Source organism: Halichoeres trimaculatus, unplaced genomic scaffold (genome assembly GCF_033239565.1).
Source record: "Halichoeres trimaculatus isolate MK-OKI-2021-1 unplaced genomic scaffold, fHalTri1.1 fHalTri1_scaffold_18, whole genome shotgun sequence".
Classification (NCBI taxonomy): Eukaryota; Metazoa; Chordata; class Actinopteri; order Labriformes; family Labridae; genus Halichoeres; species Halichoeres trimaculatus.
This window is the reverse complement of record NW_027437196.1, coordinates 22,990,818-23,014,264: the sequence shown is the minus strand read 5'-3', so window position 1 is coordinate 23,014,264 and position 23,447 is coordinate 22,990,818. Positions and strand designations below refer to the sequence as shown.

General features: G+C 38.4%; 1 protein-coding gene across 4 annotated transcripts in view; it reads right to left on the bottom strand.

Annotated features, from left to right (window-relative positions):
• Positions 1-325: 325 nt before the first annotated feature.
• The window catches only part of pfkpa (phosphofructokinase, platelet a), a 36,279-nt gene continuing 13,157 nt past the window's right edge, over positions 326-23,447 (bottom strand). For 2 of the 4 annotated variants that reach the window (XM_074692984.1, XM_074692982.1), the window contains exons 9-22: positions 21,403-21,495; positions 20,214-20,339; positions 18,100-18,164; positions 17,826-17,895; positions 16,450-16,596; positions 13,954-14,024; positions 13,419-13,506; positions 11,421-11,573; positions 7,671-7,835; positions 7,489-7,550; positions 5,765-5,876; positions 2,416-2,515; positions 1,387-1,492; positions 326-1,134 (exon numbers count right to left, since the gene is read on the bottom strand). In XM_074692984.1, the coding sequence (XP_074549085.1) occupies positions 978-1,134; positions 1,387-1,492; positions 2,416-2,515; positions 5,765-5,876; positions 7,489-7,550; positions 7,671-7,835; positions 11,421-11,573; positions 13,419-13,506; positions 13,954-14,024; positions 16,450-16,596; positions 17,826-17,895; positions 18,100-18,164; positions 20,214-20,339; positions 21,403-21,495 (1,515 nt within the window). In that variant the 3' untranslated portion in view covers positions 326-977. Of the gene's footprint in view, positions 1,135-1,386; positions 1,493-2,415; positions 2,516-5,764; positions 5,877-7,488; positions 7,551-7,670; positions 7,836-9,581; positions 9,735-11,420; positions 11,574-13,418; positions 13,507-13,953; positions 14,025-16,449; positions 16,597-17,825; positions 17,896-18,099; positions 18,165-20,213; positions 20,340-21,402; positions 21,496-23,447 lie in introns of all 4 variants that reach the window. The other 2 variants (XM_074692981.1, XM_074692983.1) reach the window with 1 other exon arrangement.

Genomic DNA, 23,447 nt, shown 5'->3' with positions numbered 1-23,447 from the left:
TAATAACTTGTGTCCACAAGCTGTGATCTTGAGCCCTGGGGTATTCATGTATAAATGAGACAGTATCTTGTGTGTGTCTTTTGTCACATAAAGTTACCCCAATATGTTGTGTGTACAGGTTATTGTTTTATTTTTAGAGATGAATAAGATGTCAAAGTGCTGCTCAAATTTGAATATTTCTCTCCTTCTAGTTTCAGTTCAGAGTATAATTATTTGTATAAAACGCAACCTTTCAGACAAGTGTAGATAAGGATTTTATCAACTTCAAAGTGACTTCAAGAAAAATCAAAGGGTTAAATAATTCAGCCAGCAGTCATCAGTGGGGTCCACTTTTTAAGTCTCGCTTTATTCTGTGGGAAACATTAGTCTCTTTAACATCTAACATGTTGGTGCAATAAGACAGACAGCTACCCCGTACAGCAGCGCCTACAGTTAATAATATATTTCAATGTTTACAAGCAAAATAAAACAAAGTTAAAAAGATAAATATTAGTCTCAGTGTAAAGCACAGCACAAAGTCCTTTTTACTCGCAGCTGTAGAACTGTATTGCATCAGTCTCACATAAATATGCTGAACCTCACACATCTTCTAGGCAGACACACACACACGCACGCACACACACGCACACACTGGGTGAACAGCAGATGCAGTGTCTATTCTGTCCTGGTGCAGCTCTGCGCTCAGAGCCCGCCTAAGCAACCGCCGACAGAGAAAAGTGCAATTTTAAAAACAACAGAGACACTAAAACATTCAGGGCGACAGGACACACAGAAGAAGTGTGTGAGTGATTACGAGTGTGTGTTTGAGATCAGAAACACAGCAGAGGATTGGTTACAGGTCATGATGTCATAACAGAGGAAAAGACAAACAGGAAATGAACACAGATTGTGACGTTGTTACTGGAGCTCAGATTGTGCCTCACAGGCTGAGGCTGACACACAGACTGGAATTCGCAGGCCACCGTACGCAGCGGCCCTCACATGGCTACTGAAGCGTCAGACTCTTTGGGCCGGTTGTGCACGACGTGTTCCAGCTGTCCGGAGTCTGACACGTCGTAGCTCGTCTTGTACTTGGCGAGGATCTTCATCAGAGGACGCAGCTTCAGCCACCACTGCTCCTTCGGGATCCTGTGACTGAAGAGAGATGAGGAAACACCAGAGTGATGTGAACACAGAAGGAAGGAAAACTCTGGTGTTACTCTGAACTACATGGGTTTAGAGAATCAGTGATAACTCCTTCACCATTAATCAAACTCTACATCACATCTCTACATCCTTAATTTTGAAGCAGACTTATTTGATAAGCAAATAGACAGAGGGTCATTTTTAAAGCTTTTGACCTTTACTGTGGATTTTTTTTTAGAGTTTGGGTTTTGTTATACGTACACAAAGTCTGTCTGCTCCTTGAGTTGTACGACAGGCTGGAAGACCAGAGCCCTGCGCCTCATCCCCAGCAGACAGCAGGAGTCCTCTGTGTTTGCAAACACGCGACCTGCAGGGAAACACGGCCACAGTCAGAGGAGGAAACACACAGTCTCCCTTTCACTGTCCTGTTTTCTGGATGCAAACATAAAGTCGCACAGGACAGACACTTTGCAGTGGGAGAAAGAGGATGATGAAGATGACCTTTCTCTTTGTAGATTGTTTTTTTAAGAAAACTATTTTTGGACGACTCTACAGGGGGGGTGGTGCAACAGATTTGAAGAACAAAAGAAAAATGATGATAAAACAGAACTTAAAGGCAACACGGAGCTCCAGAGACACACAGAGAAACGTGGGGCAAGCAGGAAACAGAATGTGTGGGTTATTAATTCAGCCACTGCTCAAATATTTCCAATCCAACCTGCATGAGGTGAGATGAGCAGAAATATTGAAGCATGAAGGCTGATGAAGAATTTTCAAAATAAAGGTACGATCGTTTTGCTCTAAAGGTGCCTAAACAGGCTGTGTGTCAATAGAAAATATCAGAAAAGTGGCGATGACAGACAGGGACGTGAAACTAAACAAAAAGATTGAGATGGTCATGGAGCCAGCGTGGAGAAGAGGATTTACCTTCGTCTTATGTCATCCATGTGTTTGGGAAATAGACACAGAAACAAAGAGGAGTTTTTACTGAAATGCTCGTGTTGATACACATGCAGTGTGTTTTTTTTTACAGACTCATGTTTAAAAGCTTCACACAGTTGTTAGTTAATCTGTCAAGTACACTCGGGTCAATTTCCCATTTAATGTCACGTTGTTCAATGTAAATACCAACAAATAATTTCCTCTGACAGGATTAAAACACATCAAAGTGTGAGTGACTCCATGACAGATCAGGGTAAAGGTCTGCTTCACAGTCACACCTCTGCAGGGGGCCGATACGCTACCACAGGCTGTTATTTTAAGGCTGTGTGGAAAAAAAAAAAAGCTCACCCTGTCTGAACGTCTCCGTCAGCTTCTTGGTCACCCACTGCATCGCTTTGGCAGAGATCTTGGTCCCAAAGTTGCGATCAAATGGAGAAGGTGCTCCTCCCTTTGAAAACAATAGAACGTTTAATATTTTAGGGACAAAACAAAACAAAAATGAGGCTCACTCAGACGTAGTCGTACACATAGCATTCATTTCTGGCGTTATGAAGCCTGTATATAGAAATGCCAACTTCTAGCTGATTTGGAAAGCATCTACATGTCTCCACCCGTCCATCAAATTAGCCTCATGCCAGATCAAATGTAGGTCTTAGCCTTACTGTAATAAAAACAGACGTGTAATAAAGAAGTTAAATTCCATACATTTGGACAACCACACAATTGTTGTTATCAGTCTTAACACATAATGAAGTTTCAGTGGCAAGCTCCTGTCCTAAAATATGGTGAGGGAGTTCAGCTCATAGAACAGAGGTGGGCAAACTTTTTGATTTGTGGGCCACAATGGGTTCTAACATTTGACAAAGGGGCCGGACCAGGAGCAGATTAATGGAGTGCTTTGGTAACTATAAAGCTTGAAAGAATAAATGAAACTAAAGGAAGGTTAATTGAAATTCCCACAAAAAGTAACAGCAGTTATTCAAGGCCAACTTGCAGAAAAAAATCAAGAATTTTATTTCATCATTGTCAAAATTTAGGACGTGCTTGAGATTGTGTTGTTTGCTTTCTATCAGCGTTACATACTGATGGCTACTAAAAATACTGAGTATGTTGTCATATTAGCCTACGGATATGTTGGGCTGCTAGCGCTACATATAGCCCACGTCTTTCTCTCAAAGTTGTTCCGAAACAACTGAGATCAGGGGAAGCTGGAGGAAGCTTTCTCTAAATCGTAAGAATCCAACATACCAGGTTATCAAAGGTCTGAGAAATTTTCTCCGGAGGCTTGAGAAACTCTCATGATCTAGAGTGAAATATTTTGAGATGCTAAAGCTTTTTCTAGATCCTCACGCTGGTCTGTGATGAGTGTGAGGAGCAGAATGATCGTCCAATCACCAGGTGTGGTTATTTTTAAAGGTTCAGACCCTGACAACATTTTCCAACCATATAAACTATTTCTGTGGTGGATATATGGAACTGTGTGTCTGGCGTGTCAGGTTAGTTTGTAACAGTCGCAAGGAGGAAAATAAATATTCATGGATACTTTTGGAGTCAAAGCTCGAATACCAATAAAATTTAATACCTCATAACTAGGGGTGCACGATATTGGATTTTTGCTGATATCCGATATGCCGATATATCGAAACCCCTTTTGACCGATACCGATACCGATAATCACAAGCTTGTTTGTTTTTTTCACTGTAAAGAAAGCTAAGTCTATCCTGTACTGGAATTTATTTGTTACTCTAATTGTGACGGTCTTATTTGTTTAAGAAGCACACATAAAACAAGACATAAAAAAAAATGTTTTTTTTTTCCATAAATAAGAAATGTATTATTCTTTCAAACTCAATTCATTCAGCATTGAAATACAGAAAAATAATTTCTTCTAGATCACATGAACTTTAAATGTACAATGCATTTTTAAACGTAACCAAGTTGCATTTGATTGTTTTAGAGCTACTGTAACAACCTGGTGACAGACACAGAGCTCTGCAGTGCAAATAAATGAAGTGCTACATTTTATTTAAGGAGCTTATTTTTCAGATGGAAAATAATAATAATCCTAACTGAATAGCACCTTATTGGCTGTGCATATCGGCAGAAATTTTCATATCTGCCAATACCGATAAACGTGTTTTTAAGCTTTTATCAGCCGATACCGATATTGTGCCGATAATATCGTGCATCCCTACTCATAACATTATGATTAAGGCTTTTTAATACTTTTTAAGGGCCTTAATTTTCCCACAACTGATTTATCAACTTTCAATACTTTTTAAGACCCCGCGGACACCCTGCTAAAATGGACCTTTGAAGAACTGCAGTTTTTTGCTCTTCTGCACCAGCTTGATTTGTCAACATCAAATGTTTCTGCTTGTGCAAATGTTGCATTTAGGTTTGTGTGATTCTACGTGCTCACTGACTCAATCTTGGTTTATCCTTTTTCACATTGTTGGTAACTGAATTTTTAAATTCTCAGTGGTGTCTGTTTGTGTCTTAAATGCTTTGCTCTTGTTCTTTTTACTAGGTGTACAGTGTTTTGCACAAATCATGAGGTTTAAATTCACTAATTTGCAGCTTTTAAGCATCATACATGTCCATCATTCAGCCCCGATCCAAGGTCCAACTCAAAATAAATCCTGTTCCAATAATTTATCAGCACATCCATATGGTTTTGCAGCTCAGTGCAATTTCCTGTCTGACTAAAAAAGAAGATGAACTTGATGAGATGGGAGCAGAGGAAGCGTTTACTAAGAAATTACTAAGAAACCCAGATTCCTTGGATTTTATACCAGTTGTACCAAATTTTTATCAAACGGTTTATTTTTTGTTGCAACTAGCAAGAACAGATCAACTATGAAAAACAAAACACCAAAAGCACTATCATCCTTGTTTTGCTCAAAGCCTCCAGAAAATCTCCTTTCATCTGTAGGAATGTGACAAACTTAGAGTGATTGAACTCTTGATTATGTTAATGAATTAGTTATTTAAAGCAATAAGGTTAATTTCTAAATAAAGAGGCATATTGTGCAGAATGTCTTTCATTTTAAATTTGTGAGCAGTAATAGGGAGAATATTTATCAAGCAGAGAAGTGCTGGCTGCATTCAGGATTTGCAATTCCCTCAAAATTTCAACATATTCTTTTCATCTGCAGCGGTTTCAAGCTGCCGTGCTGTTGTGAATTACGATTCAGCCTGGTGGAAATGTCTTTTGTTCTTTGTTTCCTTTTAGAAACCCTGCATCAATTGTCAAAAGCAGGAAACCGTAAGATGAGTATACTTCAGATTCAAACCATAAGCCACAGGGACGAACCAACCATCCTCACTTCTTTTCATTCATTTTTAAAACCATGTGTTTCTTGAAGCTTTTAAAGCCGCCGTACTAAGTTAAGAAATCTTAAAATAACAAAACTTTTCTTAAATGTTTTTTGTTTCCCATTCCTTTCTGCAGACACATTCCAACTTTACCCCTGAGATCATCAAAGATGCGTTTGATCCGGTTTTATCTGCAATAGTCTCAAGACACAAAGAAACAAAATACAACAAAGCCCCTCATGTGAACAGAGGTTATGCATATTAATGATACAAATGTAGGAAAAAGTGTATTAAACCTCCTCAGTCTGGACCAATTGTTATCTCTGATAATGTTTCAGAGGGAAAAGCTTCCTTTGTGAGATAGTGAGGCAGTGTTTACCTGCTGCATGTGTCCCAGAACATTCTTCCTGGAGTCAAACACGCCCTTCCCCTCCTCAGAGTACAGCTGGTAGATGAAGTCTGTGGTGTAGTTTTCATTACAGTTCTCATTCCTACACACACACACATATACACACAAAGAGAATTTTATTACATTTTCTTTATCCTATTCATTTATGTAGTCACGTAAATTAAATCTGGCTTCATGTTGTAGTGACTTAAAGGTGAGAGCAGCGCGTCATAGTCTCAGCTGTTTAACTCTCAGTCCTAGGTCTGTTTATTATGTAAGCATCTTAAAATCAGATACTGAGAGCTGGAAATACGGGATCATCAGCACTTCTCAAAATACAGCAGCACAAACACAGTGTCTTTGGGTGATTTTTAATTCCCCGTGGACAGCCAGTGTTTGTGTAAAAGAGGGTACAGATCTCGGTTTGTCTGAGGACGAAGAGTTGGTCTAATCAAGTTTATATATGGTTGTTGGAACAGTCCAGCTTTATGAATCTGTCCCTTAAAATTACCCAACTATGTCACTAGCTTAACTAACAGCAGGCACAGCTTCAGCCATTTCTTCAACTTGTATCTGAATTGCTTGGTTTTCACCAACAATCTGTCTTATTTCACTCCAGTCTTGTTTTTTTACTCTTTGCTTATTTCTTGTTTTAATGAGGTTTCTCTCAGTCCCGAGCACTTTGTCACTTTTGTCTGTCAGGTCGTCTCGTGCTGATTGTAAGTTGATGCGATCTGACAGCCGACTCATTTACTGCAAACCAAATCTGCCCATGCGTATGTATAGTTGCTTTGACTCTTGGTAAATCCTATGAATAAAACAAGCCAACATATTTCTGACCTTTGAACCCCATCAAAGCCTTATTTTATTTGGACTTAAATGCACTGCATACTCACAGTGAATATAGTTGCACAATGACTTTACAACTGCCTACTGATATGGGTCCATTTTTTTAAAACTTTAATCGATTAAGCTTAAAATGACAATTAATCAGACCATTAAAGGTTTATATAATATATATATATATATATATATACATTATATATATCATGGTGTAAAAATATGGAATGATAAAAGACATGTAGCTGAAAGCTCATCATCATTACAGATTTTTGAAAGGAAACTGTCTTCACATTTAATTCACGAAGCTTAGTTTTACTTTGTTTTTGTTTTTTTGGTTGTTTTTGTTCTTTTGTTTTAAAATGTTATTGTAAATTTGTCAACTCTTTTATGGTCTCTATATTTCCTTTTTGTTTCTTTGTTAAATCTGTTTATGTTTGTTTTACTGTTGAGTATTACTACTTCTTTTGTTTCTTCACATATTGGTTGAACACATGTTTGCATGTATTACTTTGTGTTTTTACTGAAATCTTGACTGTTCTCTGCTATCTCTTTTTCTTAAAGAAAGGTGAGGTCTTTTGCATAAGCCTGATGGCTTCGTGACCTCTCCTGACACATTTCTTTTTTTTTTCTTAATATTAACAGTTTGATCTCATGTATCTTTTATAGTGCAAAATCTAATAAACAAACAAACAAACAATATTTTAATGTTATTAATACTTAGAGCATGTTGGATTATTTCCAGTGAAACACTGGACACAGTGGTCCGCACACTGACGTTTGGGTCATTAATCAGGGGTACTGGAAAATAAGGCCCAGATTTCAAACATTGTAATTCCTGAACTATTACTGTGTTGACTTGTGATGACTGTTACCTGAGGACTAATCCTCTTTGAATGCTGGTCTTCATTTTCTCCGTCAAATGCTCCACATTGGCCTGTAGGAGCAAAACAAACGTGCAGTTATTGCTGCAGATATGAGTCTGAACGCCCTCTGGTGGATGCAGAGAGGAACTACAGGCACAGACTTTGAACCCTGGAGGTGATCTCAGACTCACCTGCAGGTCTCTGATGTCAAAGGGCTCCTCATAGATGTAAGCAGCATCTGCTCCAGCTGCGAGGCCGCCCACACTGGCCAGATACCCACAGTAGCCTCCCATCGTCTCGATGATGAACACACGTCTCTTTGTCCCGCTGGCTGACTGCTTGATGCGGTCACAAGTCTGACACATGCAAGCTCACGAGGTTAGTACACAACAGGTGACACAAACTATCACAACTCACAGAAATTAGAAATAAATAAGTAATAAATGTGTAAATTAAAATTCTAAAGAGTATGAGTAAGTATTAATACACAATATAAACACAATGTGTGAACAACAACACATAAATGGTAAAAAGAAGTTAAAAAGATATTTTTAAGCTTAAAGATTCACCAAAAAGTAGCTTTAACACATGTTTGCCCTTGAAGAAATGGAGAAAACAATTCAGGTAAGAATACACATTTCATTTTATAATTCAAAGGTCAGATAATGATGTGTATGTGGTGTGAGTTAATCATGTGTTGGAAGCTAAAAACTGTGTTAAAGGGACACTCCGGTCATTTGGCAGGTAACACAAAGTCAGGAGGATTTACATGAGCAGATTTAAGAGAGAGGAATTAAAATTAAAGATGCAGGAGCCACAGTATTTTATATTTTCAGTCCCTTCTTTCAGTCATGTGCACAGACTGTGTATTAGAAGTGGATGTAGCTAATGTGGCTTCCACTTTAAAGCTTTAAGTTTGGTATTATGGTGTTGCCATCTGATGTTGTGGAGCCCAACATGACCAGAAAAGCGCTGAGTTTGTCTACGCTTAGTGATCAACCTCCACTACTTTTGGTTGACAAGTTTCATTGTTTATTCCAATGGCTGTGATTTTAATTCAGATGCTAATGCTTCAGCTAGTGGCACAATGGCTTCAACTTAAACAGTTGCTAAAGCAGATATAATAGCCCATGGCTAAGTCATCAGAAAAACAGAAAAAAAGAACAATGTAATGGGACTACTTTTTGCAGCCAGTGGATTTACCATCTTTGAAAACATTTCTGTTTGACACTCAAGCATCTGCCTTCCTTTGACATCTACTGAGATAATCCTATTCTTATAAGAAGCCTCTCTTTTTTCAAACACTGAGTCTTCAGTTTTCTGTAATGTGATTTACTGTTTGGCCTGTACGCATAAAACTAATGGCGTGGCCTTTAAATGAAACATCTCGTTTTGGGATTAATTTAAAAAAAAAAAAAAAAAAAACTGAAACCCAAGCAAGTGTTTATGTCTCAATTCTAGAAAAAAACTTTTTATCAGACTGAATATGAGCCACACTCACCAAACAGGTCCAGAAAAATGTCTTCATTCTATATATTAAAAAACAAAAATGACCACTGAATGAGTTTAAGTAAAAAGAAAAACAACAACATGAAGGGGTAAGAAATATTTACTAGATGTTTCTTGAATGACACATTTTTATTTCAAGAAATGTGACAAATACATTTTTCTTACCTCATAGGAAGATCTTATTATCATTATTAATACTATTTTCAAGCAATTCAGGTGTCATTTTTGTCATTCAATGTCTTGAGCTGAAAATTTTCTGGACTTGTCAGAGGAATGAGGCTCTCATAAGACAATTTTTACTGGAGATAAAACTGAAATACTAGCTATGGGTTCAGTTTCTGCAGTGTACTTTTGTATGATGTTGAATGTTGTTCAACTAAAACTAGGGTCAGTTTAGCGTTAGTATTAAATCTATGTTAAGATATTGTCAGTGGTTGTATTTCAGCAAAAACCTTACAGAGTATTTTCTGCACATGTGAATGTAATTGTTTGGTATGACCAATGTAGCATTAACTCTCCATCATGTGTGTTTACTTGCATCTTGTTCAAAGCAGTTTAAAAAAGCTGTGTGAGCGGCGAGTCCACTGCCTTACCTCCACGATGGCATTGAGGGCCGTGTCGGCCCCGATACTTAGATCTGTGCCCGGCACATTGTTACTTATGGTGGCAGGCAGCATACACATCGGGATGCAAAGCTCCTCATAGGTAGCACGAGCCTCATACAGCTGCAGCAGACTCTCAAACGCCTGAAGCGGCAGTATATGAAAACGCGTTAGAGCCACAGAAGGCAAGGCCACTGAGAGAGAGACATGAATCTCTCTCAGTTTGAGCGTATCCTGCCATTCCGGCTCTTTCCGTGTGATAGTGGCAATGGCTTCCCTTTGGCAGAAAGTACGGGAGGACGAGTGAGTGAAGAGAAACATGAAGAAGAAATAACCAAGGGGAAGAAAAGACAATGACAGAGTGGCAGTGCTGAGTCAGTAAACAAAGAAGAGACAGAGGGAGAACAACTAAAGATGAGAAAGAGACAGGACAGAGGTGTCTGCGATTTGCCTCAGCAGCAAAATGCAGTGACGTCGCATGAACCCATCAGTCAGTCATAAATGCTGTGGAGGTTTTGTGCAGGCACACAAACACTGACAGAGTCTGAATCCAAAGAAGGAGGATGAGGATGTAACAATGATATTGTTAATTCCAAATTAAGGCTCAGGGTTTTTCTGCTTGTGAATTCTGGGTTAAAGGTTTGTTTTCTGAACCTGGGCCCATTTTTTCCACACATTTTGGTCTAAATGATTTTCTGGTCCAGTAGGTTTAAATTGTTCAGATAGTTTCTGTGGTTGGCACAGACTAAACAGGATGAAGTGGCTGCATCTTGAACAGACCTGATTATTAAAGCAGGTCAACCTTAAGAGCTTGTTTTCCCCTAAAGGCTCGGCTTGTCTTTAAACAATTCCACAATCTCATGGAAAGAATCTCTCCTCTAAACTTTTTTAAGGGACTTTTGAGAGCCAGAGACAGTTGTTGTGTTGTTTTCTTTAAAATCAGTCATGTCCCAAATTTGTCATTTTCTGCAAACCACTGATAAGCTGAGCACCTCTCCTGCTCAGTCTGCCACTGTTATGAAAAACAACACCACTGCTCTACAAAACCATAAGCCTCATGCTCTTTGCAGTTGCAGCCTGTTTTTTTGACTGCTGACTGAAGAAATCTACATGAGCATTTTTCAGATTTTTTTAGTCATTTAGACCCAAAATGTGTTAAACATGAGCCATGCTTAGAAAAATAGAATGAGCTGCTTTGCTTAAAGCTTTCAGCTGCATTATTCATCCACAGAATGCAGGTTTTCTGTGGTGCACTGATAAACAGTTTGCCTATTAGCAGCTCCACAGTCAGTTTAAGCAGATAAAAAGTATTTTGGACATACACAAAATCTGTTTTGTGTGTGTGTTTGTTTCAAAAAAGTGCAAGCTGAGAATACAATATCAAACCTGCATGCGGTCAACAACTCATTTTAAGGTTAGTAGAGTGAGCTTATACAAACACACAGTCAGGGAGAAGTAAGGGCAGGCAGAGCAAACATGGCGGTCACAGCACTCGTGCAGTTCACAGCATGCCTCCATGTTGTCGCTCACTTACCTGAGAGGGAAGGGAGGGATGCTACTCTGAGACATGGTTTATCTTCACCAGTCTAACCATTACAGATTAAACTCTCTGAATGGATAAATGTTTGATGTTGAACTTAAGCCTGATTTTACTCCAAACTTTTTCCTGACAGACTGGTTGAGTGAGCACTTTCTCCCTTCTTTAACATGATTGGCTGCTGGTTAGCTGAGCTCAAGCATGTTTGAGTGTTTGTCTGCTTGTGTATGTTGCTTTATATCAGTCTGTGTGTTTCTAAGATCATCTACTCTGGTTCCAGCCCCATCACTTACAGTAGTGATGGCGTTCAGAGCTGTGTCAGCGCCAATGCTGAGGTCTGAGCCCGGCACATTGTTGGAGACAGTGGCTGGGACCATGACCATGGGCACACAGAACTCGTCATATTTCCCGCGCGCCGTTAACAATTCCAGCAGTGACAGGAAGGCCTGCAGGGCAGAGCCAAGGGCTTTAGTGTTTGTGAGGGGAGAGCTTTTGGATGGTTGCTTTGGTTGAGAGGTGCTACTTGCCACAAAGGAGGGGAGAGACAAAAGTGAAGGGTGCCAAGGGGAGGAGCCAGGTCTATCACAACGGACAGCAGCGAAACAGACAGGTACCACTCCACAATACACTTCATCTCTCTCACACACACACACTCACACACACATTAATACATTTCTTTACTTGCATACATCACAGGAAAATAAAGCCGGTGAGCAGCTATACGGGATTGCGTGAAATGGCTGGAAAAAGCAGGTGCTCTGTTTCCAAATGAAACCAAATCATCACATAAGGTATCAAAGATTTACAGCATTAAAGTTTTTATTTAAATAACGAAAAGGTCCAAAGTCTTTTGACTTCAGCTTTCTCTCTGATAGTTTACTCAAAGCATCAAAACCAACAGCTCTTCTTACATTCATGTTGTTTTTAAGATTCGGTAGAGAAATGGCCAAAGCATGATAATGTGCATGACTATGTATGATGTACGGAAGCCCTGAGAGGACAGTGGAGAAAATTATGTCTGATTTTTTTTGTCCTTTAATTTATTATGTCTCAAGCATTTGTGGAAATACTGTTAAATAGCAGGTTTTACAAAGCTCTTATGTAATTTTTCTCTTTTTGGTTGCTGTTGTTTTGACTGTGATAAGTGTGGCTAAAATGTTTTTTAATACATTTTTTATGATGATGAAACAGGTTACCTTTAATAAACCTGACAAAAACTTGACTTTGTTCCTTAAAACAGTTTCCCACGATCGCTTTCCTCAGTCACTTTTTACATTCCATACAATAAAATTAATGTACGAGGAAAAATCAGATAATGTTTCCTGGTACCTTTAAAAAATAAACTTTTAAAAAGAAGAAAATTAAACGAAAGAAATTAAAAAAGGTTAAAGAGTGGGTATTGTACTGTTTTTAGTCTTAAGCTTAACATGATTTTAAGTTACAGATGATCGTTTTGATCTGTTTACAGACAGATCCAGAGATTTCTACAACATATGAACATTGAAAACTTTTAAATTTGGACATCCAGCTTTGTTACTTTATATTCATGTTTCCTTGTCAATTGCAACTCGATCCTCCAACAAAGACTGACTGGATCAATATTGTGTCTCAAATTGAAGGTATGGAAAGATTGACTTTCTCACTTAACCTAAGAGCAGAAACTTTTTTGCAACACTGGGAAAAATGGATTGTGTCATTGAAGGCTTGTACCACTACTCTATAAACTGACAATACATTTTTATTATTATTGTCATTATTTTTCTTTTCTTTTTTTATTATTTTGTCACAGTGACATCAAGATGTATGGATGACCCCCTGTTTATTATTTTTGAGCAGTACTATTTTTCTTGTGCTTGTTTGCTTTACCTGGACAAAAACATCAACAAAAATAAAGTATAAAAAAAATGTTTGCATGTCAAGATCTTTTTGCATGTGCCTAGATCACTAGCACCAAAAATATATATAACTAATAACAATCAGGATATTTTAGACATTAAAAGATATTTTTGGTCTCCTCTGCCTCTCAGTGCTTCCGTAACAGAGCCATGTGGTGATGTACTGACATAAAATGAGATGAAAAGGATCCAGTGACAGTGATCTGTCATATACTTAACAGTAAAATGGACAGAGCAAATCTAACAATTAGTAAAGATGATTTTCAATATATGCAGCATCAGTTATACCCAGATGAATAAAAAATAGCTTCAGTGTTACATTAATTTTATTTAAAGATAAGTTTTTAGACTTGTTTGCAAAATTAGTCCGAAGGAAGAACAAATAATCAAACGTACCTCAAATCCACCGATAACTAGCAGTGCGTTAATGTTGTTCTCTCTCATTTGCTCTGCAATTTTATCAACGTGCTTTGCAGGAAGTGTTCTGAAAGGAGGCAGGGAAAAGAGTTAATAAATTAACATAAGGTAAAAAAAAAAATCATGAAAATGAAATAAATAACATTATGTGCATGTTTATGAGATAATATTTGTACTGTGAGTGCATTTAAACTTCACAATTTCAGATTCAAGCTGTCAGCAGTAGTGCAAAATCTGGTCTTTTTTTTTTTTTTGAAGAAGAAGAAAAAGAAGAAGAAGAAGAAGAAGAGGGAGAATAGGACTCAGGTAAAAGCTTGATGCTCTACAAGGTAATGCCTCACAATCAACAGTCAATCACCAAGGACATATCTAAATTTAGATGCTATGATATGCTCAACTCATAACACAACACTTTTTAATTTTTTTAACGTTGAAGCTTCTGTAGCTGTGCTTCTGAAGAGAATGTCTCATATAACTGATATTTGTGGTTATTTTGTCTCCAACAAATCGTTACCTTTTAGTTCCCAACAGAGATCCACCTTGTCCCGTCCATCCTCCAACATCACCCCATTTAATCTCTTTTATCTGTGGACAGAAGGACAAAAACACAACACTTTACCCTGAATACTTATTTCAGTACAGTTGTTTTACGCTTATGTGATCAGATGCCTTCTTTGGGTCAGAGCTTGTTAGTAGGAGGGCTAGTTTCCAGGACACGCTCTCTTACATATAATGAATGAACTGGACCTGAGAAACCCAGAGGTGAGTCACAGAGAGTCCCAGAGCACTGAACTATAGAAATCCATTACCCCCGCTGCTCTAATCTTCTCAGGGTCAGTTGGCGCAGCCTGATTTCAGCCTGCTGGGGCACACAGAGCATTGAACCAACCAGTGAAGTTGGAACATTTTGATGAAGACAAATGATACGATCTTTTTTTAAGTGCTTTTCTTCAAATGGGAGGTTTGCTGTGTTCTACTGGGAAAGGTCAGATGAGGATAAGTGAGGAAACCAGTCTAACCAGTCTGTCACAGGAGAGGAAAACAGCTCCAGTTAGTGTGCAGAGCAGGTTCCCCTCAAAGACTCAGATATCTATTGTCTGCAATTATTTCACGTTGGAAAAAAAGGAGAACCACTCCTACTGTCAGTTCACACCAAACTCCTCCAATGACTAAATATGTCAGTTTTTTGTGCTCTGGATACTCTGTTGCCCTCTTTTGGTTGACAGGATTATGAATTCAGTTTGTCATTAACTGGATCAGTAAAGAAGTAAAGTGCCTTAGGGTTTGGCTGTTACTGCAGAAAACTCAGTTTCATAAAATGTGTTTTGAAAACAAAACTGACAAAAAATTATAAAATACTAACTCAATTTTTAAGAAGAGGTAATTGATTTGAGCTAGATGTGCCGTGCTTCTCTCCAGAAAACACCTAAACTGTAAATGGAACGGATAATAAAATGTTGTCTGAGCTCGTTTGCTGATTTAAGTAACAATGTTCTGATGAGTTTGTCCAAACGGAGCGCTCTAAAGGAAGAGTAGCTTTCATTGTCAGGGGGATTCAGATTAGGTAAACATCACAGATCAGGGTCAAGTGTGTATGTGTGTGTGTGTGTCTGATTGGCCCTAAATGTGAAGTTAAAATATACTCCTAAGCTACAGGTCCCTGTGCTGACTCATTAACTCACCATCAGAGGTAGTGAGCAGTTCTTTGTGGGTTTTCTGAGTAGTGATTGTCAGTGCAAGCATTTTCATTCTCTTATGGTGTCTTTGCCCCGTTTCTAGATTCTTCTCCATAGTTCTGTCACTGGCTTGTTGTGTTCTCTCTCACGGCATCTTTTACCATTTTTTTTTGTTAACAAGTTATTCCTGTGAGCGGTGATTTTGTTTCTGGTTCCTTGAGCTTTGTTTTATTTTGTTTTGGGGGTCTTTCTTACTCTGCTTTTGTACCATTGTGTCTTTTCTCTGTCCATTTGTAGGTCCTAACACATTTTTAAGAATCCCCTCGGTCTGCAACTGTGTCCCACTTTTCTGAAGTTCACGGATTTAAATGTGAAATTAACTGACTTAAAGACTGAATGTAAATCACCCTTGAGGTCATTCAAGAACTGGATCTTATAATGGTTTTTGATTAAAAAAAAAAATCAATAAAACACAATTAAAGTACAAAACAAAGGGAGTGTTTTTGTTTCTAGTATTTAATGTCTTTAAACAAACTTAGTTTAAACTAGATTCACTTGGTTTAAGATATTCAGATTAAATAAATAGAAACTAATTTACTTGTCAGAAAAGGACCTACCAGTTCCAAGTTTCTTTAACTGGGGACAATATCTTTATTTCAAAAAGGTGATGTGTCAGTTTTTCTCATTCCATTGACACATTTTCTTTACTTATTACAGGCAACCCAAACCTAATTTTCAGAGACATTTTTTATTAGAAGTTAAACAACACTGAGCTAGTTTTGAGTTTTTGTAGTGACACTTTTGTGAATGTCTGGTTGACATGTTGCCTTCCCAAATAGTATTAGTAAAATGAATGAACCTTTTCTAAAAAAAAAAAAAAAAGAGCTAAAAAAAAGTTTCTTTAACTATAGACACATTGAGACCCTCTTTACAGCAGAAAAATAAAAAAAAATCATGGATGTGTATGTTTTAAACAGGCTTTAAGGAGACTGTTTTTGGATTCAGTGTTTGCTTTAGCTGAGAGCTGGTTGGCCTTGGGACTGTGCTCTGTGATCAAAGTAGGTAACCATAGCTGTATTATTTTTTACTCTTCTGTCTTTTGTTTTTGGAAAATCTGAAGGAAAAGTCCCAACTCATGAGGGATTTTGCATGAAACTCCACCAGCTCAATAGACAGACACCTTTAGTAGGTGGTTCAGTATAAAGGTTGGGTGGCCTGCTCTGTGAAGTTATGGTGGTTTTGGAGAGGACTGAATGATTGCAGCTGAAAATAAGGGATTTCTAGAAACAAATATGTCAGTATATGTATCTGTTTGTCAGCTCTACAGTACCTACCTGTCCTTTGTAGAATCCCTCAAACCCATCGCTGACAGCAAACATCTTGTGCCCCTCAGAGATCCCCACCCTGATGGCTGATCGAACAGCAGCATTCATCCCCGCTGCAGGGGCTCCGACGTTCAACACAGCCACATTGAAGTTGCTCTGAGGGAATAAAACACATGAAAAGGTGTGTAATAATAGCACTTATCAGAGAGTGTGCAACAGTTCTTGTTGGGCGGTTGATCAAACTCTGCAGAGTGAATCAATAAATACTTTCTCATCTGTTCTCAGCTGCATGCTGGGCCTGCAGTGGTCATTATCACAGATGCAGAGGGAGCAGAGCCCTGTAGCGAGCTCCACAGCGTGGATCCTGCCTGCTGGGCTGCCTCTACACTTCTCTGGTTTTCAGTCTAAGCAGCTCCAGCAGCGGGCTACCACACCTACAGGCAAGGTTGAACAAGTCATTGCTCAGTGGGGAGCCAGGTGTCATCTGGTGCTGCTGCACAGCTGAGTATTACACGCTGAGCCCCATGTGAAGCCTTTCACTTTAATTAGAGGCTGCACAGCAAATAGAAGGTAACAGCAAGCGGGAAGGGACTGTTCATCACAAGCTGGGAAACAGCATTACACGTAACACCTTGTTTTCAGTGTTACTGCAAGCAGTTTCATTCCCAGGTCCTACTTCACATATTTTGGGATCCGGACGGCTGGAGAAAACAAATTTCACATCTGCGACAAAGAGTTGTTTTGTACAGTAGTTATGCTAAAAATTTAGCAGAAATTATCCTTTAATTAATAGACCCTTTTGTAGGAGAGCAGGGATGCACCTGTCCAACTTATTTTCTGATACTAATTTTGATCCTATTCGCTCACAGTATTAATCTAACATTCTCTTTTCCTTAATATGAGGATGAGAGATGAGACTAAGAATTGTGTTTGGGAAACAACAAACTTTCTAACTTTACAAACCAAAATAAAATGTAATATATTCAAACCAATTGTATTCACATTTTCAAAAATAAGTTATTTTTAAGAAGGCCTATGTTTAAGAAAAGTATTCTTATTGTGAGCAGAAAATTGACAGAATTTTCATTGAAAAGCACACACATTGCATTTACAACACTGACCAAACTACACATTAAATAAATCATAACTCAGTAAGTGAGCCTCTGGATGAAGCAGTATCATGACTGTTTGCAGGCGCTGGGTCATTACCTGCAGGCAGGTCTGTGAGACTAATAAAATATTAACCCTCTCTGTGGCTTAGGAAGGTCAAATCAACCCTCTACAGTCAGCGTCACTCCAGACCCGGTGCTGACTGCTGCTGTAAGCGATAAAAAAAGAAATCCTGCCTGCCAGAAGAGAAACAAAGACAGGATGTAGTGACTCACATGTGGTAGTTCAGATTCTGGTTTACGATGAGCCAGCAGTTTGTACGTCTTCAGGTTGTTTTCAAAACTCCTGCAATATGAAGTGGGACATGCAGTGTCATGGAATCAATAATAGTTTTTTTTTCCATTGCAGTGCACATGACAATTACATATGGTCAAAACTGAAGGCTGTATTTCTAATTTGCAGCATTATTATAATTCCCAGCTGATTACTGCCTCTGGCCTATGTAAAAATAACAGAGGTCACTGTGTGTTGTGTTGGCTTTGGTCATACCTGCCCCGAAGCTTCACAGCCTCCTCAAACCGTTTCTCATCCATGGCCTTCTGGACCTCTTGAGTCTGAGGAAGGAAGAGATTTTCACCGTTAAATGAAAAGTGAAAAAGAGGGCATAATAATCCGGTTTACACAAAAACACAAAAATAATTTTAAAAATGTAATATATGTAGAGTTAATGAGCAGTCAACTTAGAATTTAAAGTCATGTATTAACAACAGATTCATTCCTGGTGATCTCAGAAAGCATGTCTGGCGTAAGGGGAAAATGGCTCCAAAAAATGAGAAATTATCAAAACAGATGGAGCCTTTGAAGCAACTGTAACTGGTTTTAAGGGCAACATGTAGCCAATGTAAAACAGCTAAAATATGAGTTATGTTTTCAAGACATCAGATCCAGAGAGAAGTTTAGCCTCTGCATCGATTAAGACCTGGTTTTTACTTATGTGTTTATTACATCATGGTAGTTGACACAGTTGTGTGAAAATGTGTTGCATTACTCTGCAATACTCGGAAACACTGGTCCCCTGTGCTCTGTAGGGATGGGTAACTTTCACATTTGAAATGATACGGTACTGATGCCTGGAACCTGGCAATCGGTACCAATTTTGGGTACTTTTTTTGTGTTTATCAAAATTGAAAAATATCAATTTGTTTAATAATAAAATATAAAAAAAAATCAACTTAACATATTTATTTTTCAATATAAAACCTTGCAATGCTGTGTTCATGTCCACCATGGAAAATCATCTACTTTTCCACTCCCTCACAGTCACAAGGATGCGTTTAGGTACCTAAACATGGTACCTTTTGGTTTTACATGATTCGGTACCTGGTACTTTTGACAAAATTCAGTTGGTACCTATAAAAGTACCTAATTCAGTACCCAACCCATGGTGCTCTGCTTGCTTTTTCACAGTGATTCTGGACTTACTACATTACCTTTGAGGCCACACATGTTGACGTTTGTCATATAGCGATTATCAAAAGGAAGAATAGAGAGGAGAAGAAATGTAACTCAATCCTAGAAATGTTGTAAATGCTGGAAACAGGCCGCTGCCCAGAGGACCAATCATAGAGCTTGCTGTGTGTGATGTAAAGTAACTATATTTTGGCACGTCAGGCTGCAGGGCAACTTTGACCTACTGCTCAGGCTATAATGTTGATTCAAAACAGATTGCTTAAGAGCCAGATTCCAGTGGAGAAGCTTGTTTTATAAAATTGTTATTAAAAAAAAGTCCTGAGCAAAAATTGAAAAAAAAAAAGTTTTAAAGATGTTTTGTTATTGATAAAAGTAAGATAAACCTTTAAAATGTGTTGAAGTCAAGTGTTACCACAAGTTTGTTGACAGAGTGCTTAAAACTGGATGCCAGGAAAAAAAGTGGATAACTTTAGCTCCTTCACTGGGAGTGGTGGTTTTAGTAAATTAAAATGAAAAGTAGTAAATCATCCAACAACTGAAGGAAGTTTTGTCATAATAACAGCAACAATAATTATCTGCATAGAGAGAAACTTTGATCTTTGATGAGCTCTAATATAGGCTTAATGTGTTTACTTGTTTAACAAGAAAGGGAGGGACAATGCAAGGCCAAACACATAATTATGGTTTCCAGTTAAACAGTAATTAATTTCATAACCTTATTTTGACCTATAATAAAAAATGTGTCTCAAACATAAGCCGTTTCCTGAGAACTGTAAATTAAACAGAAGCACAAATTTCCATTGAGATAAATCCAAACACGTGAGTACAACAATCAGCTTCTGTGGAGATGAGCCACCATGACATCACCATGCTGCAGGCAGTCATCACCAGCGCTGCCAAATGCCTCAGATAATCATTAACCAGTCACAACTGCCTCTCAAACAATACAGCTCTCTTGTGAACATTAGTGCTCTCCAGACCCAATGGGCTGTTCTGTTTGTCATCATTACTTAAGCTCCTACAGCTGTCCCCACTGACTCTGTGATTCCAACAGTCATGCTACATTTGTTTGTGGTCTGCAATTTCCTCCATCCCCTTCTCAGCTCCCATACTTTTATAAATACATGTTTCTGTGTGTGTGTGTGTGTGTGTGTGTGATTGTTGGCTTGTTTCCAGCCCAGTCCGGGGCTTACCATCTGTACGCACTCCATCAGAGGCAGCCGCACAGATTGGTTACCGCACAGAGAGACCACACAGGCTGGAGTGTTTGCTGTGGTTTCCAGGAGAGCAAGGACAGCCTCCACACCCATACGACTGGCCTGTGTGAGAAAACACAGAAATATTAATCAGTCATCTTAACTTATGAAACATCTTTTTTTTTTTTACTGTACACATGCAGCGTTTTCTGAAGTAAATCACTGCTCAAAAAATGTTCGTGAATTTGAGGTGAATCTGCTTTGGCGAGGATCTTTTTCCATCTGCTCAAAAAAGAAGAACAGGTAATGAAGGCTTTGTTCTTTATCCAGAAACAGAACAACAGTGTTTTGTTCCTACTCTTAGACAACAAAGACCCCTTGTTGTTTGGGACTGGGAGTCATCTATTACTTTGCTATTCTGGTTTCAAAAAAAGTGCATCTGATCTGTTTAATCCCACAGATATATGTGTTTTTATTGCTCAATTTTATTTTTCAAATATTTCAAAAGCCTTTTGAAAATAAATATTTCCATGTTTATGTTGTTGCATTTGACACCCATCCTCATGCATGCTGATGCTGATTCTGTCTTCACTCATGAAGAATGTTTGCAGCAACTTGAAAACTCAACTTATTTTTTTCTTCAACCTTTTTTAGTCGACACATGAAGAGATTTGTCAAACACTGTCTGTGTTACTGTGCTACAAACGCTGAGCTACAAATCTGTTAATGTGCTTAACCTAAAACCTGGGACTGTCTACACCCACACACACACACACACAAACACACACACACACACACACACACACACACACGGATTAAGCAGGAAGTGCTCTAGACAACTGATGTAGTCCTACCCTTCAGATATGGCACAGTAGTTGAAAAGTGAGCATACATGCTGTACTGAAAACACAACCGTAAGTAAAAGATTAAATAAAGTTTAAAAAAGACCAACTGCGTCACTGGTGAAAATGTTTTTTTCCCTGTCCTGGATGTGTGTTATTGTTTTATTTAAAGGACTTAAGCTGCTCTTATAGTTTTGAACAGTTGTGTGCTATCTTCCTAAACTGTCGAGCACATTGTGTAACTTCCTGTTGTTTTAAATCCCTTCTGCAAGTAAAGTGACACTGCATAACAGGAAAAAATGACTGGAATGATTTGACAAATATCAGTAGAGTGTAGGGCTCACCAGGATGCGGTCAAAAGCAGAAGGGGTCCCTCCTCTCTGCACGTGTCCCAGGATTGTCACCCGCGTGTCGAAACCCAAACACTTGACGACAAGCTTGGAGGATAAGAGTTAACAGTTATTGGAAATATGAAGGAGAATTCCTCTGATAAAAAGTACAAAAAGGCCCTGAACTGGCAAGAGACTTGTTGTAAAATACCTAACACAATACACCCTAAACTGTGACACTGACAGGAAGGAAATGCTCTGTGTTTGAATCAGATAAGAATAGCATGAGTATAAAAATGCTTTTATGTACAAAAAAAAAAAAAGATCAAATAAGTTTTATTTTGCTTTTGATGGAAATTTGAACATGCACTTTGAAGATCTACTTCACGCAATTAAGTGGAAGACTCCGAAAGTTTTCAAAAAACAGTGCTGGCATTGGACACACTCATCTATCACCTTACAGCTACACAACAGAATAACGGCTATTTATAAAGGCAGCAATCTAATCAATCTAATCAAATCGCATCATTACAGGGTAAGAAGTATTGCTTTAATATTAGATCAGTCCATGTTACTAAACTGGTGGTGCAACAGATCACAGTTTATCCCCTCAGATCATCCACTGCAGTTCTCATCACATGTGATCCACAGATTGATGGAAGTTATGTCATCAAGGCATGAAATACATTTCTTGCCAGAAAAATTAAGCCATGTTTACCGAGTGCAAGCTCCTCTGCAACTTTTACCCAGATAAGCGTTGATATCACAGTGTGCAAGGCTGCTTGATAACAATGGTGCAGTGACTTCTCTTCTCTTTCTCTCATGTGCTTTCCATGCAAATATCAGCTGGTGATTTTGTGTGACAACAAGTAATAGCTTATTTGTAATCCTAGTAGGTGTCCAACAACCTGCTGTAGAGTCCAGTTTTAAACTCACTCATGTAACACAACTTCATTGATGCAGGGGTATCTAAATGCTTATATGTCTGCAGAAATCAAAAATGCAAATTTCTTCTTCATTTGCAAAGCTCGCTGCATCCTACCTGTAGAGTGAACATTAAGCCATTATAATAAATAGAGAGATGCATCTTACCCAGAGGGTGGCGCTACCATTTTTTAAACATTTTGTTTAGGACAAGTACATACTATCCAGGGACTCCTAACAAGGTTGCCGCCACCATCACTTTACACATAGCAAGTGGCTATTTTACTGTGTATGGTATTATGGGATACAAATCAGCACAAATCTGCTCCTAGCGCCACTTTTAATTGTTTTTTTTCCTCGTTTGGTCAAAATCATACCATCCAATAGGAGTAGTGGTTTATTTTTGAGTAAATGAATCTTGCAGCACGTTGGCCTCATTTCAAAGGCAGGAGACCAGTGGACATGGTTGTATAAGTCTAATTGACAGAGGCAGTGGATCCATTTTTTGGACAGTTAAAAATTGATCCTGTTCATGATTTGTGATCTGTTGCACCCCCAGTACCAGTGGTATCTGAAAAACATGTATAGTAACATCTCTATAACTTTTATTCCAGAGGATAGATAATGTTGTAGATAATGTTAATTCATCTTATACGAATCAGTGGAACAATTAAGTCTACAGTTAAACTCTTAAACTACATGATAAAACTAACTCATTTATAAATAACATTCAGTTTTCAGGCACATCAAACACCGAAACACAAACACAATAGAAAAGCTGAAGATAAGGGGAAGCAGCATAGCACATGCAAGCCATTCTAAGTTTTCGGTCATGTTAAGGAAAGGAAACTTTGCTTAAACCGAACATCAAAGAAGATCCCAAGCTGGAAAGGTAAACAAAGATACCCAAGCACTGTTTTAAGAAATGAAATTCTTCACAGGCTGGCACGTGTTCACACAGGAACAGTTGGTGCAGGGTCAGGGCACACCGTGATGGTCTGTATGTGAAAATAAAATGTAAGAAAACATCAAAACAAAGAAAATACAAGACTGTGTGAGGCAGTTACCATGTAATGTGTGTGGGTGAGGATTAGTAAGGGTGTCTGATCAGGAGAGTACAGTGGCAGCATTCTTAC